The sequence below is a fragment of the Gobio gobio genome (genome assembly GCF_949357685.1).
Source record: "Gobio gobio genome assembly, chromosome: 18".
In the NCBI taxonomy this organism is placed as follows: domain Eukaryota; kingdom Metazoa; phylum Chordata; class Actinopteri; order Cypriniformes; family Gobionidae; genus Gobio; species Gobio gobio.
Window position 1 is genome coordinate 4,928,523 of NC_137111.1, and position 15,542 is coordinate 4,944,064.

At 40.8% G+C, this 15,542-nt stretch overlaps 1 protein-coding gene across 1 annotated transcript in view; it reads left to right on the forward strand.

Annotated features, from left to right (window-relative positions):
* lrrc1 (leucine rich repeat containing 1) overlaps nucleotides 1–13,146 on the forward strand; it is a gene marked incomplete at its 3' end in the record, with an annotated part of 80,937 nt that extends 67,791 nt beyond the window's left edge. The window contains 1 exon segment of the mRNA XM_079843540.1: nucleotides 13,073–13,146. Within this exon segment, the coding sequence (XP_079699666.1) occupies nucleotides 13,073–13,146 (74 nt within the window).
* Between the last annotated feature and the right edge of the window lie 2,396 nt (nucleotides 13,147–15,542).

The following is a 15,542-nucleotide window of genomic DNA, read 5'->3' on the forward strand; positions in this document are numbered from 1 at the left end:
ACCCAAAGGTTGATTTAAATGTTTTTTTATTTGTTCTTCTTTGATTGGTTCTTCTTTCTTTTTTTAAACCCAACGGTTGAGTTTGTCCATATTTGACCTGAGCGTGGGTTGAAACAACCCAGCATTTTTTAGAGTGCAGAATCCCACTCAAAAGTCTATATATGAATTACACTATAGAGTTTTATAAATTGATTCAATTCTCTCTGATTTGATGGGATGTCATAATAGCAGCAGATTATGAATTATGAATAATTCCAGTTGACCTATAGGTTATGATGAAGATATATACAGTGGGGAGAACAAGTATTTGAGACACTGCCGATTCTGCAGGTTTTCCTACTTACAAAGCATGTAGAGGTCTGTAATTTGTATCATAGGTACACTTAAACTGTGAGTGACGAAATCTAAAACAAAAATCCAGAAAATCACATTGTATGATTTTTAAATAATTAAATTGCATTTTATTGCATGACATAAGTATTTGATCACCTACCAACCAGTAAGAATTACTCTCACAGACCTGTTAGTTTTTCTTTAAGAAGCCCTCCTGTTCTCCACTCATTACCTGTATTAACTGCACCTGTTTGAACTCATTACCTGTATAAAGACACCTGTCCGCACACTCAATCAAACAAACAGACTCCAACCTCTCCACAATGGCCAAGACCAGAGAGCTGTGTAAGGACATCATGGATAAAATTGTAGACCACGAGACTGGGATGGGCTAGAGGACAATAGGCAAGCAGCTTGGTGCGAAGGCAACAACTGTTGGCGCAATTATTAGAAAAGGGAAGAAGTTCAAGATGACGGTCAATCTCCCTCGGTCTGGGGCACCATGAAAGATCTCACCTCGTGGGGCATCAGTGATCATGAGGAAGGTGAGGGATCAGCCCACAACTACACGGCAGGACCTGAAGTGAGCTGGGACCACAGTCTCAAAGAAAACCATTAGTGACACACTACGCCGTCATGGATTAAAATCCTGCAGCGCAACGCAAGGTCCCCCTGCCAAGCCAGCGCATGTCCAGGCCCGTCTGAAGTTTGCCAATGACCATCTGGATGATCCAGAGGAGGAATGGGAGAAGGTCATGTGGTCCAGGAGTTTGCGTTCTACAGTGAACGACGCCTTGTGGTGCCATACCAGAGAGGCATGAAATCACTGTCACGGACCTTTTCCTGGACTGCCCCCACCTGGTGGAATGACCTGCCTATCTCAATTCGAGCAGCCGAGTCTGTAGCCATTTTCAAAAAACATCTAAAGACGCATCTCTTCCAGCAGCACCTGACCAATCAAGAATAGCACTTAACATTCTATTCATTTTTCTGTCTGTCTAATTTATTTAAAAAAAAAAAAAAAAAAAAAAAAAAAAAAAAAAATCCTGTGTGTTCTGTGTTAGATTAACTGAGACTTGTTACAGCACTTGCATACTGTAGCCTCTGACTGTTGTAGTTGCTTCTATTGCTCTCATTTGTAAGTCGCTTTGGATAAAAGCGTCTGCTAAATGACTAAATGTAAATGTAAATGTCTGATGAGAGAAAAATACAGCTTTTTGGTCTAAACTCCACTCGCCGTGTTTGGAGGAAGAAGAAGGACGAGTACAACCCCAAGAACATCATCCCAACCGTGAAGCATGGAGGTGGAAACATCATTCTTTGGGGATGCTGCAAAGGGGACAGGACGACTGCACCGCATTGAGGGGAGGATGGATGGGGTCATGTATATCACCAGATCTTGGCCAACAACCTCCTTCCCTCAGTAAGAGCATTGAAGATGGGTCGTGGCTGGTCTTCCATCATGACAACGACCCGAAACACACAGCCAGGGGATCTAAGGGGTGGCTCCGTAAGAAACATCTCAAGGTCCTGGAGTGACTTAGCCAGTCTCCAGACCTGAACCCAATAGAAAATCTTTGGAGGGAGCTGAAAGTTCGTGTTGCCCAGCAGGATCTGGAGAAGGTCTGTATGGAGGAGTGGGCCAAAATCTCTGCTGCAGTGTGTGCAAACCTGGTCAAGAACTACAGGAAACGCATGATCTCTGTAATTGCAAACAAAGGTTTCTGTACCAAATATTAAGTTCTGCTTTTCTGATGTATCAAATACTTATGTCATGCAATATAAGGCAAATTAATTACTTAAACATCATACAATGTGATTTTCTGGATTTTTAGATTCCGTCTCTCACAGTTGAAGAGTACCTATGATAAAAATTACAGACTTCTGCATGCTTTGTAAGTGGGCAAACCTGCAAAATCAGCAGTGTATCAAATACTGATTCTCCCCACTGTAAGTTATGATGAATGAAGATATTTAAAAAGTTATTATTAAACAATGACTCTTTAAATTAAAATAATTAAATGGCTTAGACAGATTAGATTACATCTAACAAATGTTTAGAGATGAATGTTTCAGTAATAAATAATGTTGAGATGAGATTTACTGTCAAATATGGTCAAGAGGAAAATGAAATGAGGGGGATTTAAAACTTTAATATCATGAAGACTGTATAAAAGTGGTTTTATTTGTGCATGGAGTTTAGCTTCTTAGTCCAGATGTGTTGGGACTGCTTGACCAGTTGAACTTCCACTTCATCCTCCTGTTGATGAGAGACCTGAGTCACGGGTGATTCAACAAGATTACCAGCAGCTACAAAACATTAATACATGCATGTCTAAGCACTCACACAATCACTCAGCACTGGAACAAATGATGGAGATTTGTTAAAGGGAAGCTATTATGTTATATGTTATGTTAAAATATTAGGGACATTAAATATTCAACTATATTACTGAACAGCTCATTGCAATTATCATAAAGTCATAATTATAAGATAAAATGTTGAAAATATGATTTACAAAGTCATAATAGTGAGATAAAAAGTAAAAATATGACATGCTAAGTCATAATTATAAGATAAAATGTTGAAAATATGATTTTAAAAGTCCTCATTATTAGATAAAGTCAAAAATATGACATGCTAAGTCATAATTATTAGATAAAATGTTGAAAATATGATTTTAAAAGTCCTCATTATTAGATAAAAAGTCAAAAATATGACATGCTAAGTCATAATTATTAGATAAAATGTTGAAAATATGATTGTAAAAGTCCTCATTATTAGATAAAAAGTCAAAAATATGACATGCTAAGTCATAATTATAAGATAAAATGTTGAAAATATGATTTTGTGAGATTATGATTTAATGTCCTAATTATGAGATAAAAAGCTGGAATCAGATTTCAAAAAGTCTAAATTGTGACCAAAACACACACTAAGGCATTTAAGAGATGAAATCATGCTTGTTATTTCTTTTTAAATGCGCTTTTAATTTTTTGATTCCTAATTTTTGATTTCTAAATTTACTTTGACTTGTATTTCATTGCAGACAATATGAACACAAAATATTTCATGTTTTGTCTGGTCAACTTCATGTCATTTGTAAATATGCATCCTTTCCTGTCATTCAGACCTGCAACACATTTCAAAAAAAGTTGGGACAGGAGCAATTTAGGGCTAGTAATGAGGTAAAATGGTTAAATAATGATGTGATTTGAAACAGGTGATGTCAACAGGTGATTGTAATTATGATTTGGTACAAAAGCAGCATCCAAGAAAGGTCTAATCCTTCAGGAGCAAAGATGGGCAGAGGATCGCCAGTTTGCCAACAAATACGTGAGAAAATTATTGAAATGTTTAAAAACAATGTTCCTCAAAGAAAGATAGGAAGAGATTTGGATATTTCACATTCAACAGTGCATAACATAATTAAAAGATTCAAGGAATCTGGAGGAATTTCAATGCGTAAAGGACACGGGCGCAAGCCTAAGCTGAACAACCGTGATCTCCGATCCCTCAGGCGGCACTGCATCAAGAATCGTCATCTAGAAGCGATATCACCACATGGGCTCAGGACTACTTTGGCAAACCTTTGTCAAGTACCACAATACGTAGTTACATCCACAAATGCCAGTTAAAACTGTACTGTGCCAAAAGGAAGCCCAATGTTAACAGTGTCCAGAAGCGCCGTCGACTTCTCTGGGCTCGGAGGCATCTGGGATGGACCATCACACAGTGGAAACGTGTACTGTGGTCAGATGAATCAGTATTTCAGGTATTTTTTGGGAGGAATGGACGCCGTGTGCTCCGGACTAAAGAATAAAAGGATCATCCAGACTGTTACCAGCAACAAGTCCAAAAGCCAGGGTCTGTCATGGTATGGGGTTGTGTCAGTGCCCTTGGCAAAGGTAACTTGCACTTCTGTGAAGGCACCATTAATGCTGAAAAGTACATAGAGATTTTGGAGCATAATATGCTGCCTTCAAGAAGACATCTTTTCCAGGGACGTCCATGCATATTTCAACAAGACAATGCAAAACCACATTCTGCACACATTATAAAGTCCTGGCTGCGGAGGAAGAGGGTACGGGTACTTGACTGGCCTGCCTGCAGTCCCGACCTGTCTCCAATAGAGAATGTGTGGAAGACCCCGTACTGTTGCCCACCTTAAGACTTGTTTGCAGGAATAATGGGACAAAATTACACCTGAAACACTTCATCACTTGCTGTCTTCAGTCCCTAAACGTCTTTTAAGTGTTGTGAAAAGGAATGGCAACATTACAAAGTGGCAAATGCTTTACTGTCCCAACTTTTTTTGAAATGTGTTGCAGGTCTGAATGACAGGAAAGGATGCATATTTACAAATGACATGAAGTTGACCAGACAAAACATGAAATATTTTGTGTTCATATTGTCTGCAATGAAATACAAGTCAAAGTAAATTTAGAAATCACTTCTTTTTTGTTTTGTTTTTTTTCGTTTTCCATACTGTCCCAACTTTTTCTGATTTGGGGTTGTAGTTTTTTACATGCGTTTTTACATTTTGAAATCAGTTTTTACAACAGAAATTAATACATCAGAAACGTACTGTAGCTTTTCATCTAAAACTAAATTAATTTCCTCTCATCAGTGTGAAGCTGAAGCATCTGTGTGTGAAGAGCTGGAGAAATAAAGATGACTTGACTTGACAAAGTCCACGTCAAAGGAAGTGAATCGCTCCATTTCCATTGCGTACTGTAGCTACGCCACTGTTATATAATGTTACATTCATCTGCATAATGCCTGCGCGGTTTCACCCTCGGTCTGAACACTGTTTAACTAAAAACTTCAATCTTTTTATGCATTTTGGCCTGGTCATTTACACGACAACGACATTTTAGGGTCCTAAAACGCAAACTTTTGAAAATGGTTATCAAAGTGCACATTCCATCTTTGAGTAAACTACAAAAAAACCCTGCGAATTTGTGAAAGCAGCGACATAATGCTATTGGCTCGTAGTATTTCTTTACAAAGTGACATCGCCATCTACTGGCCTGGACCCGGAGTTGTTTTGACAACGTTGTCATTTGGACACGAAAAACACAAAAGAAAAACACTTCCACTTTAGGACACTGTTGTCATGTAAATGACAATGACACTGACACTATTGTGGTTGTGAAGTTCTGGTTTCTTTAAAACCTGAAAAGCAAAGCTCTGATTGGCCAGCCGGCCTCAGTCTTTTCTTCACTCACTCCATCCCTGCGTCCCAGTGTTCATACTATCCATCTTAAATAGTATGTGAGATTAGAACCAAAGCATAGTATGTTGAAAAGTGTGGATCCGTGCACACCATAACGGCTAATATTGCCCACAACCCATTGCGCTTTGGGGGAGGATTCAGTTCAGAACTACAAATAAGCTACACAATAAAAAAAACTACAAATATGGCGGTTGTGCCAACATTTAGAGAGGTTTAGATTAAGATGTTCGAGTGACTAGTAATCAACATTTAACCTGATAAAAAATATGTATTTCATGTTATCCGTGGTATATTTCATCTGCAACAACAAAGTGAATTTTTATAAAGGGAGTTTGGCCATTTACTTTTAAATGCATCATTATTTCAAAAATTCAAAAATTCAATTTGGCCAACTGAAAAATGTATATGTGATCGGTCACTTGAAAACTTTCAATTGGAGACCTGATTTTTTTTTTACAGTGTATTCTAGTACACCCCCTGAACAAAATGATGAACCTACAAATTAGCATGTCTTAAGTGATGATATTTGCACTATGTACTCAATGTGTCTAATCTACGAGTTGGTAAGTTTTTGTCATCAAATATCATGGTCTGATCGCCACTGTGCATCAAGTGTCCAACATTCCACAGTTTTTTCGGTTAATTAAGGGCATTATCCCGGTTTTTAAAGTGAACCTTTTCTTGTTGGAATTTTCAGTGAACACACAATTTACACTATTTATGCTACAAAATGGCATAGTGCATAAATATGCAAAGTGGGACGCAAATGTACCTGTATTAATAATTGATATGTTTTGTTTTATTGAATGACTGCCAATTCAAATACCATATACCATTGTATTTACACAGTAATGATGTCTTTGTAACAAGCATTCTCTGTGAATGTGTATTGTGAAAGTGCTTTAAAAATAAAACACTCAAAAAATGCCCGGCTGTTTCAATCCAAATTTGGGTCAAATATGGACAAAGCCAGCTAAATTACATTTTTAACCAAATGGTTGAGTTTGTCCATTTGACCCACAATATGGGTTAAAACAATTGTAGGTTTATGTCCATGTTATTTACGTATGTTTGTGAACGTGATTTCACCAAGTAGAAGCATCAAAGGGTTCTACATCATTCTTAGTCCCCTATTATTTCCCTCAGATATTAGGGAGAAGTTATAGGTAGGGTATAGGTTGGGGTAGTTAAAGTCCCACTGAAGTGCCTTGAAACGCACAGCATTATTCAATCAGACAGTGTTTTTAGAAGGAATTGGCACATTTTTTAGCATGTTTTAGCACGAATTAACATTGCTAACATGATTTAGCATTTTGCTAACATGATTTTGCATTTTTCTAGCTTAATTTAACATATTGCCAGCATGTTTTGCACAATTTCCCACCCCAAACCACTTATGTGCACTATATAGGGGATAGGTAACAATCAGACAGTGGACTATATAATGTGATGACGTAATTTCCACTGAAACAGGAAGACAGGGTGCACTGTCTAATCGTTCCCTATCCCCTATATAGTGCACTGTCTAATCGTTCCCTATCCCCTATATAGTGCACTGTCTGATCGTTCCCTATCCCCCATATAGTGCACTGTCTGATCGTCCCCTATCCCCTATATAGTGCACTGTCTGATCGTTCCCTATCCCCTATATAGTGCACTGTCTGATTGTTACCTATCCCCTGTATAGTGCACTGTCTGATTGTTACCTATCCCCTATATAGTGCACTGTCTGATTGTTACCTATCCCCTATATAGTGCACTGTCTGATTGTTACCTATCCCCTGTATAGTGCACTGTCTGATTGTTACCTATCCCCTATATAGTGCACTGTCTGATTGTTACCTATCCCCTATATAGTGCACAGAAGTGGTTTGGGGTGGGAAATTGTGCAAAACATGCTGACAATATGTTAAATTAAGCTAGAAAAATGCAAAATCATGTTAGCAAAATGCTAAATCATGTTAGCAATGTTAATTCGTGCTAAAACATGCTAAAAATGTGCCAATTCCTTCTAAAAACACTCAAGAAACAATCTAAAATGTGTTAACAACATGCTAAAACACGCTAGCATGCATGTCTGTCTGTATGTATTGTCTTCAAAACCTTTAAGCTTTAAGTATTAAAACAACTTTAAACTGAAAACCATTGAACTTTAAGCTGTTAAAACTTCTTCAAACTTTGTGCTCAACCTTTCTCAAGCCATCACATTTGTATTTCTGATCTAGTTACTTATGCAATTGGATGCATGGTATATGCGTTTTGTTTTAAGAAAATCATCATTTTGTTCATAAGACCATTCACAAATGTATGGAAATGTTAAAGGTGGGAGTTTTATTCAAACTGCAAAATGATATCCTAGCTAAATCCACTCAATTAGAAATTTCACAAAAGCACAAATCCTAGACAATTGTGCTTGTGATGTTTCTTCACACATTTAATTAGTGAAACCGCCGCAGGCTCAATAGAGCTCAATGAGCGAGTAATGATGAAAATTTAATGATTTCTGGTCACTAAGGTAATAATCTGCAGACAGAAACAAGTGATGTTTCTTAAAAAGGAAATTAAATACACCAAAAGCCCCCTCAAGGCCGCACGTAATGGTGATTTTATCAGTGCTTAGGGATGTTCTAAACCAAAACAGTTTATTAATGAATGATAATAAATGGAAATATATCCACAAGCAGTGGATCTCTAAGTCACAAATAAGTCCAAATTTCGTGCAGATGATAAGTCATGGGCCAGATTAAAGAACGGCGTTATTAAACAATGGATAGTTCTGACTCTTAATTATGACTGGGATGGGCCATGTTTAAAGCCGTTGTAAAATGCAGGTTATAAAATGATGACTTCCAGACCTGGATAGTGATTGGTCAATAGAGCATGCCAGTTGAGTTACAATATATTCCACGTAACAGTGCTGAACTGTTCACCACATCACTGCATAGCTCCCATAGTGCATGTGTATCTCTGGTACTTCATTTCATAAAAGCAATAAAACCATATTATATTGCAAAAAAGCATTATACAAGACAGCATTTAGAGGTGAATACTATAATAAATAGATACTATAGTAAAACCATAGTCAGTTTTGTATTTACTAGGGCTTCACTACGAGAAGAGGGAATGAGACATTGCATTCATGCCGTGTTACTATTACTCAAGGTTTTTCATGAGTTTACACTCATTTTCAGGCGAAAGATTCTGAGGCAATTACAGCATTATTCAATCTGGCTTCAGTATGTCTCAGTATTCACACAATGCAGAGTGAGCCAAACTTTGTTACTAGTGTATCTTGTTAGCCTGGATGCCAGCTGATCTTAGCCCCGCACACAACATTTGAGGTCGGGAAGTTCGGTCTGGACTAGATCTGTTGTGGAGCAACTATGCTGGAACCAGAGTTGTTTGGACCAATCAAATTGTCAGGGCGGGCTTTATACGATGATGGACAGGTGAACGTAATCATCCACATCACCAAAGAGTGCTTGGGTTGAATTTGTTCTAATCCTAAACGGAGAACTTGTTCGTATATGCATTCACCTTTACTATTTCTCTCAAAAATGATGATCGTGTTGGTAAGTACTCAGTGTATCCTTAAATTCTTAAAACACCAGCAAAGATCTTTATACTCATCATCTTCTACTTCTACTTCTTCCAGCGTGAGTGCAGTTGAGTTCTGTTGACAGCTATGCGTCGCTCTGATTGGTTATAGGTCTATCCAATTGAGTGCAGAAGCATTTTCCCCCATAATCACAGCCCAATGGAGCAGTATCAGACTCATATCTGACTAGAATATGAGTATGACGACATCAGGCTAGTAACTTGTGTTATTTGTTTTGAAATGACAACAATAGGGGTCGCACTTGGGAGCCCCAAATACCTCTGAAACTTCAGAAATGGCCAATTAGAATTGGTGAGTGAAATTTGCGTGCCACTTCCTTGCATACGAGTATACACTCACCTAAAGGATTATTAGGAACACCTGTTCAATTTCTCATTAATGCAATTATCTAATCAACCAATCACATGGCAGTTGCTTCAATGCATTTAGGGGTGTGGTCCTGGTCAAGACAATCTCCTGAACTCCAAACTGAATGTCAGAATGGGAAAGAAAGGTGATTTAAGCAATTTTGAGCGTGGCATGGTTGTTGGTGTCAGACGGGCCGGTCTGAGTATTTCACAATCTGCTCAGTTACTGGGATTTCCACGCACAACCATTTCTAGGGTTTACAAAGAATGGTGTGAAAAGGGAAAAACATCCAGTATGCGGCAGTCCTGTGGGCGAAAATGCCTTGTTGATGCTAGAGGTCAGAGGAGAATGGGCCGACTGATTCAAGCTGATAGAAGAGCAACTTTGACTGTACCACTCATCTCCACTACAAATAGGAAAAAGAGGCTACAATTTGCACGAGCTCACCAAAATTGGACAGTTGAAGACTGGAAAAATGTTGCCTGGTCTGATGAGTCTCGATTTCTGTTGAGACATTCAGATGGTAGAGTCAGAATTTGGCGTAAACAGAATGAGAACATGGATCCATCATGCCTTGTTACCACTGTGCAGGCTGGTGGTGGTGGTGTAATGGTGTGGGGGATGTTTTCTTGGCACACTTTAGGCCCCTTAGTGCCAATTGGGCATCGTTTAAATGCCACAGCCTATCTGAGCATTGTTTCTGACCATGTCCATCCCTTTATGACCACCATGTACCCGTCCTCTGATGGCTACTTCCAGCAGGATAATGCACCATGTCACAAAGCTCGAATCATTTCAAATTGGTTTCTTGAACATGACAATGAGTTTACTGGACTAAAATGGCCCCCACAGTCACCAGATCTCAACCCAATAGAGCATCTTTGGGATGTGGTGGAGCTTCGTGCCCTGGATGTGCATCCCACAAATCTCCACCAACTGCAAGATGCTATTTTATCAATATGGGCCAACATTTCTAAAGAATGCTTTCAGCACCTTGTTGAATCAATGCCACGTAGAATTAAGGCAGTTCTGAAGGCGAAAGGGGGTCAAACACAGTATTAGTATGGTGTTCCTAATAATCCTTTAGGTGAGTGTATAAGGAGCAGCGTGCAGCCACTCTTTCAGATTTGTTCTTCGGAGCAGAGCGAGTGTCACATTTACTCCTTCAGGTTTATGCAGAAGGGCCCGAGAGCGTGTCCAGGCCATTCATCAGATATTTCAGCACTGTGACAGCAGGGACACAACATCAGTGAACAGAAGTTACACCAAGACGTTCCCTATCTGTCAGTCACTTTGATGTTGTGTCGAAATGACAATACTAGGTGTCCCTATGGGAAATGCCACAGCTCTGAACTGAGTTACAATGTTCGGTAATGCAGATCTTGGCATGCCCCTGTATGTAACAAAGGCACTCACAACGTCATAATCTACCGAACGCCCCATGCATGCCGTATAGTCCTTCGTACCACTTGGGGACTATCGAGCATCTAACGTCAAGCCAACTTTATGCCAGTCACATCAGATGCACTGTGGTTCTGCTTGATCTTTTCTGATGAAATAGAACACAAACAGTCAATCACTGTATGATGAATGCATCCCATACGTACATCGCAGGCACATCTCTGCTTTGATGTTTATGATGAGAGTGCAGATTTCAGTGAGTGAGAGCACGCTCTGAACAAAACTCTGGTGTTTCAGCGATGACTAATAGGAACGCCTCTGATTATTATATATTGCATTCATAAGCTCAAAAGAATCACTTGTGATTGGTTATAATGTGCAACGTGATTATAACAAATGCCTTTTGACTTTTGAGAAGACTACAATAAAATTCAACCTACCAAAGTGGCTAGTGAGAGTGTTACACGCCACTGCTGAAATTCACCCGCAAATGGCGGGCTGGCGAGTGTTAATGTCAAGCCCTGTGTGAGAGTATGCTGGACTGAACTCATGGCATGTTTCACTGACAGAGACCATCTTTGGGTCTCCAACCCTCTTAATGGAAGTGAGCACGGTCAGGAGGGCACTTAGCTGACTCCAGCGGCTCAAAGAGAGCTCTCTGCAGGTCCAGCAAGACCACTGAGAGACCCTGCTAGTGACAGACCACTCAAGTCTTCCATTTCCCATCCAGGGGGCAGGCGTGGAGGTTCCAGAGGTCTGGGTGCGGGTGCCAAATTGTACTCCATCCCTGAGAAGAAAGATCCTTTCTCAGGGGAATTCCCCATAGAGGGGCTGTCGTGAAGGAGCATGAGCTCAGAGATCCAAGTCCGGTTGGGTCAATATGGTGCAACTAACAAGACTTGTTCTTCATCCTCCCTGACCTTGCAAAATGTCTGCGCAAGTAGGCTCACTGGGGCAAATGCATACTTGCTTAGGGGGGCTTTGGTCAGGGAATTCCACAGAGGGCAGTGGGAGGATTCTTGTGAAGCGAAAAGGTGCACCTGTGCTTCGCCGAATCGATTCCAGATCAGCTGGACCACCTGGGGCGGAGTCTCCACTCCCCTGAGAGACTGATTTGCTAGAGCAGCCGAGGTCCTGTCAAGGAGCCTGGAGATGCGTGCCCATTGCCTTCATTGCCTGAGCCCACTTTGGAACCATCTGTTGTGACCACAACATGCTTGGACACTTGTTCTAAGGAAACCCCTTCCCGTAGAAATGTTCCAGAGGTACCAGAGGAACAACCATCATACCTGCTGTAGCTGTGCGTCCCAATCTCGTGGCTGTGGATATGCTCGAACACCTACCTTGCTCGGTGAAACCCGGCAGGAACTAGTCAGTGGTGGGGGAAGAAGCTTTGTGTCCTTGAAACGTGCCACGCTGACTTGTGTGGGGTTCTGAGTGTGCTGCGGAAGGATATGAGGAGGCAAGAGGTTTGTCTCCATCTTGTCAAGGCGGCAGGCTGTGTGACCAAGCGGTGGATCTGGGGTGGCAGCCGCAGGTGCCCTAGGCACCCTGGAGGCATCTCGTTAAGGCAAGATGTGTTTGATCCGAGCGTCAACCTTCTGGTCTCTCTCTTGAAGCCAGTGACTTAAACTGCAAATCATTGATTGGCCGCTAGAGACAGGCTCTAAAAGGGGGTCAAATCTGTATCTCCCCCATGTTAAAGTGCCCAACTTTACAGCATAAAAAATATGTTTACAGCCTGGTACAAAAATTGTTTTTAGTCTATATACAGTGGGGAAAATAATTATTTTATCCCCTGCTGATTTTGTAAGTTTGCCCATTTACAAAGAAATGAAGGGTCTATAATTTGTATCGTAGGTTTATTTTAACGGATAGAGACAGAATATCAACAACAACAAAAAATCCAGAAAATACACATTATATAAAGGTTATTAATTGATTTGCATTTGACCAAGTGAAATAAGTATTTGATCCCCTACCAACCAGCAAGATTTCTGCCTCCCACAGATTGGTTATGTGCCCATGTGGAACCCAGATTAGTCCTGTCACTTTAAGAAAGTACTCCTAATGTTAGCTCATTATGTGTATAAAAGATAACTGTCCACATAATCTGTATCTTCCATTCCAGCCTTTATTTGGAAATGGAAGAAATACAAAATAACCATCAATCGCCCTCAGCCTGGAGCTTCATGCAAGATCTAGCCACATGGGGTAAGGATGATCATGGAAAAGGGGAGGGATCAGCCCAGTACTACATGGGAGGAGCTTATTAATGACCTCAAGGCAGTTGGGACAATAGTCACCAAGCAAACTATTGGTAACACACTATGTCGCAATGGATTGAAATCCTGCAGCGCCCGCAAGGTCCCCCTGTTCAAGAAGGCACATGTACAGGCTTATCTGAAGTTTGCCAATGAACATCTAAATGATTCAGAGAAGGCTTGGGAGAAAATTCTGTGGTCAGATGAGACTCAAAGTTTAGCTCTTTTGCATCAACTCAACTCGTCGTGTTTGGAGGGAGAGAAATACTGACTATGAGCCCATGAAAACCATCCCTACAGTCAAGCATGGAGGTGGAAACATTACGCTTTGGGGCTGTTTCTCTGCTAAGGGTATAGGATGACTTCACCGCATTGAGGGGCCGATGGACAGGGACAGGGCCATGTACCGTAAAATCTTGGATGAGAACCTCCTTTCCTCAGCAAGAACATTAGAGATGGGTCGTGGATGGGTCTTCAAGCAATGACCCAAAACACACAGCCAAGGCAACAAAGGAGTGGCTCAGGAAGAAGCACATTAAGGTCATGGCGTGGCCTAGCCGGTCTCCGGACCTTAATCCTATAGAAAACCTGTGGAGGGAGCTGAAACTTCGAGTTGCCAAGCAACAGCCAAGAAACCTTACTGATTTAGAGAGTATCTGTAAAGAGGAGTGGAGCAAAATCCCTCCTGAGATGTGTGCAAACCTGGTGACCAACTACATGCAATGTCTTACCTCTGTGCTTGCCAACAAGGGTTTCCCCACAAAGTACTAAGTCATGTTTTGCTTGGGCATCAAATACTTATTTCATTTATTGAAATGCAAATCAATTTATAACCTTTATATATTGTGTTGATATTTTGGTGGATATTCTGTCTCTATCCATTAAAATAAACCTACCATAAAAATTACAGACCCTTCATTTCTTTGTGAGTGGGCAAACGTAAAAAAATCTGATCAAATAATTATTTCCCCCCCTGTAGCTCATTTTGCCCTTCTTAACAACTCTGAGGGGGGTGGATTTTTGTATAACTCATCCATTTAAATTATATTAAGCCTTAAAGTTCTGCATAATTAAGGGCATGGCCGTACACCCCCTGTTGCTTCTATTGACAGCTCGTCCTCATCTGAAGCTCCAAATGAGATGCTGTGTACATCATGCAACGCAACGCAACATCAACGTTGTGTGATGTAACGTCAAACTCACCCAGGAACTCCAATGGATTCAATGTGTGAGAGGAGTGGGAATTCTATGGGCATTCACTCAGCGAAAACACTCGCACAATGTCGGCCTGATTGCTAGCTGCATTGCGGGTATCGGCTGAGGTGTCTCCCTTTTACCAGAAAAGAAAGGCGCGACCACAGCATTGCCATGGCCAAGCTCTCACAGTGAGAACATGAGCTATCCACAAAAGTTTTCTCAAAGAGAAAAGCAAAGATCGTGGCCCATAAAATAATTTCAAATCCATATCAGTTTATTTGTGCCCACGCTGCGCGTGTATTGGATAGCCGCAAATGTGGAACTTCATCGCTGAGGAAGCACACAGATAACTGTGATAACAAATCAAGCACAAGCAGTTCTATCGAACAGTATTTTTCAAAAGGGGAGAAAACTGAAGGTGCCTCATAGAGGTGATAAGGACACATAACCATGGCCTTTTGACAGCTTTGGCTGAAGTTATCCTTGTGGTAATGGTCATGTAATAACTTCTGTATGACCTGAACAATTTTCTAAGTGTGTCTATAATGTGATATGCTAAACTGATTTTTTTTCGGGTGCGGGTCGGGTGTCGGTTCTATTTTAAGCGGGTCGGGTCGGTGCGGATTTTAATTAGTGCTGCTGTCGGAAAACGGGTCGGATGCGGTTTTTAGCACAGCGGGTACGGGCGGATGCAGATTAAAAAAATTGGACCAATGCAGGACTCTGGTCCGAGGATGAGAAATATCAGCTGCACCCTGAAAAACACAAACGGAATGGCATCTTTAAAAAGACGCTCTCCGTTTGTGCAAAGCTCTTTAAGAGGAAGGGGGGGGGGGGGACTCTCAGCACTGCTGTAATGGGCCATATTGTTCACCCCACTAACCGAAACAGAGATGAATGAAATGAGCTTGTGTATAGAGGACACTCGCTCGACGCAGAAGAACAAATCATAAAGAGGGATTGCACGCCGCTTATATACCCGTATGGGGGAGTGGCATGCAAATTTCACTCACCAAATCTCGTTGGCCTTTTCTGAAGTCATAAAAGGTGTTTGGCGCTTCCAAGCGCGACCCCAAGTGTCTTCAACACAACATAGGATGGACTGACAGATAGCGAACCGAAGTTACATTCAGTAACTGA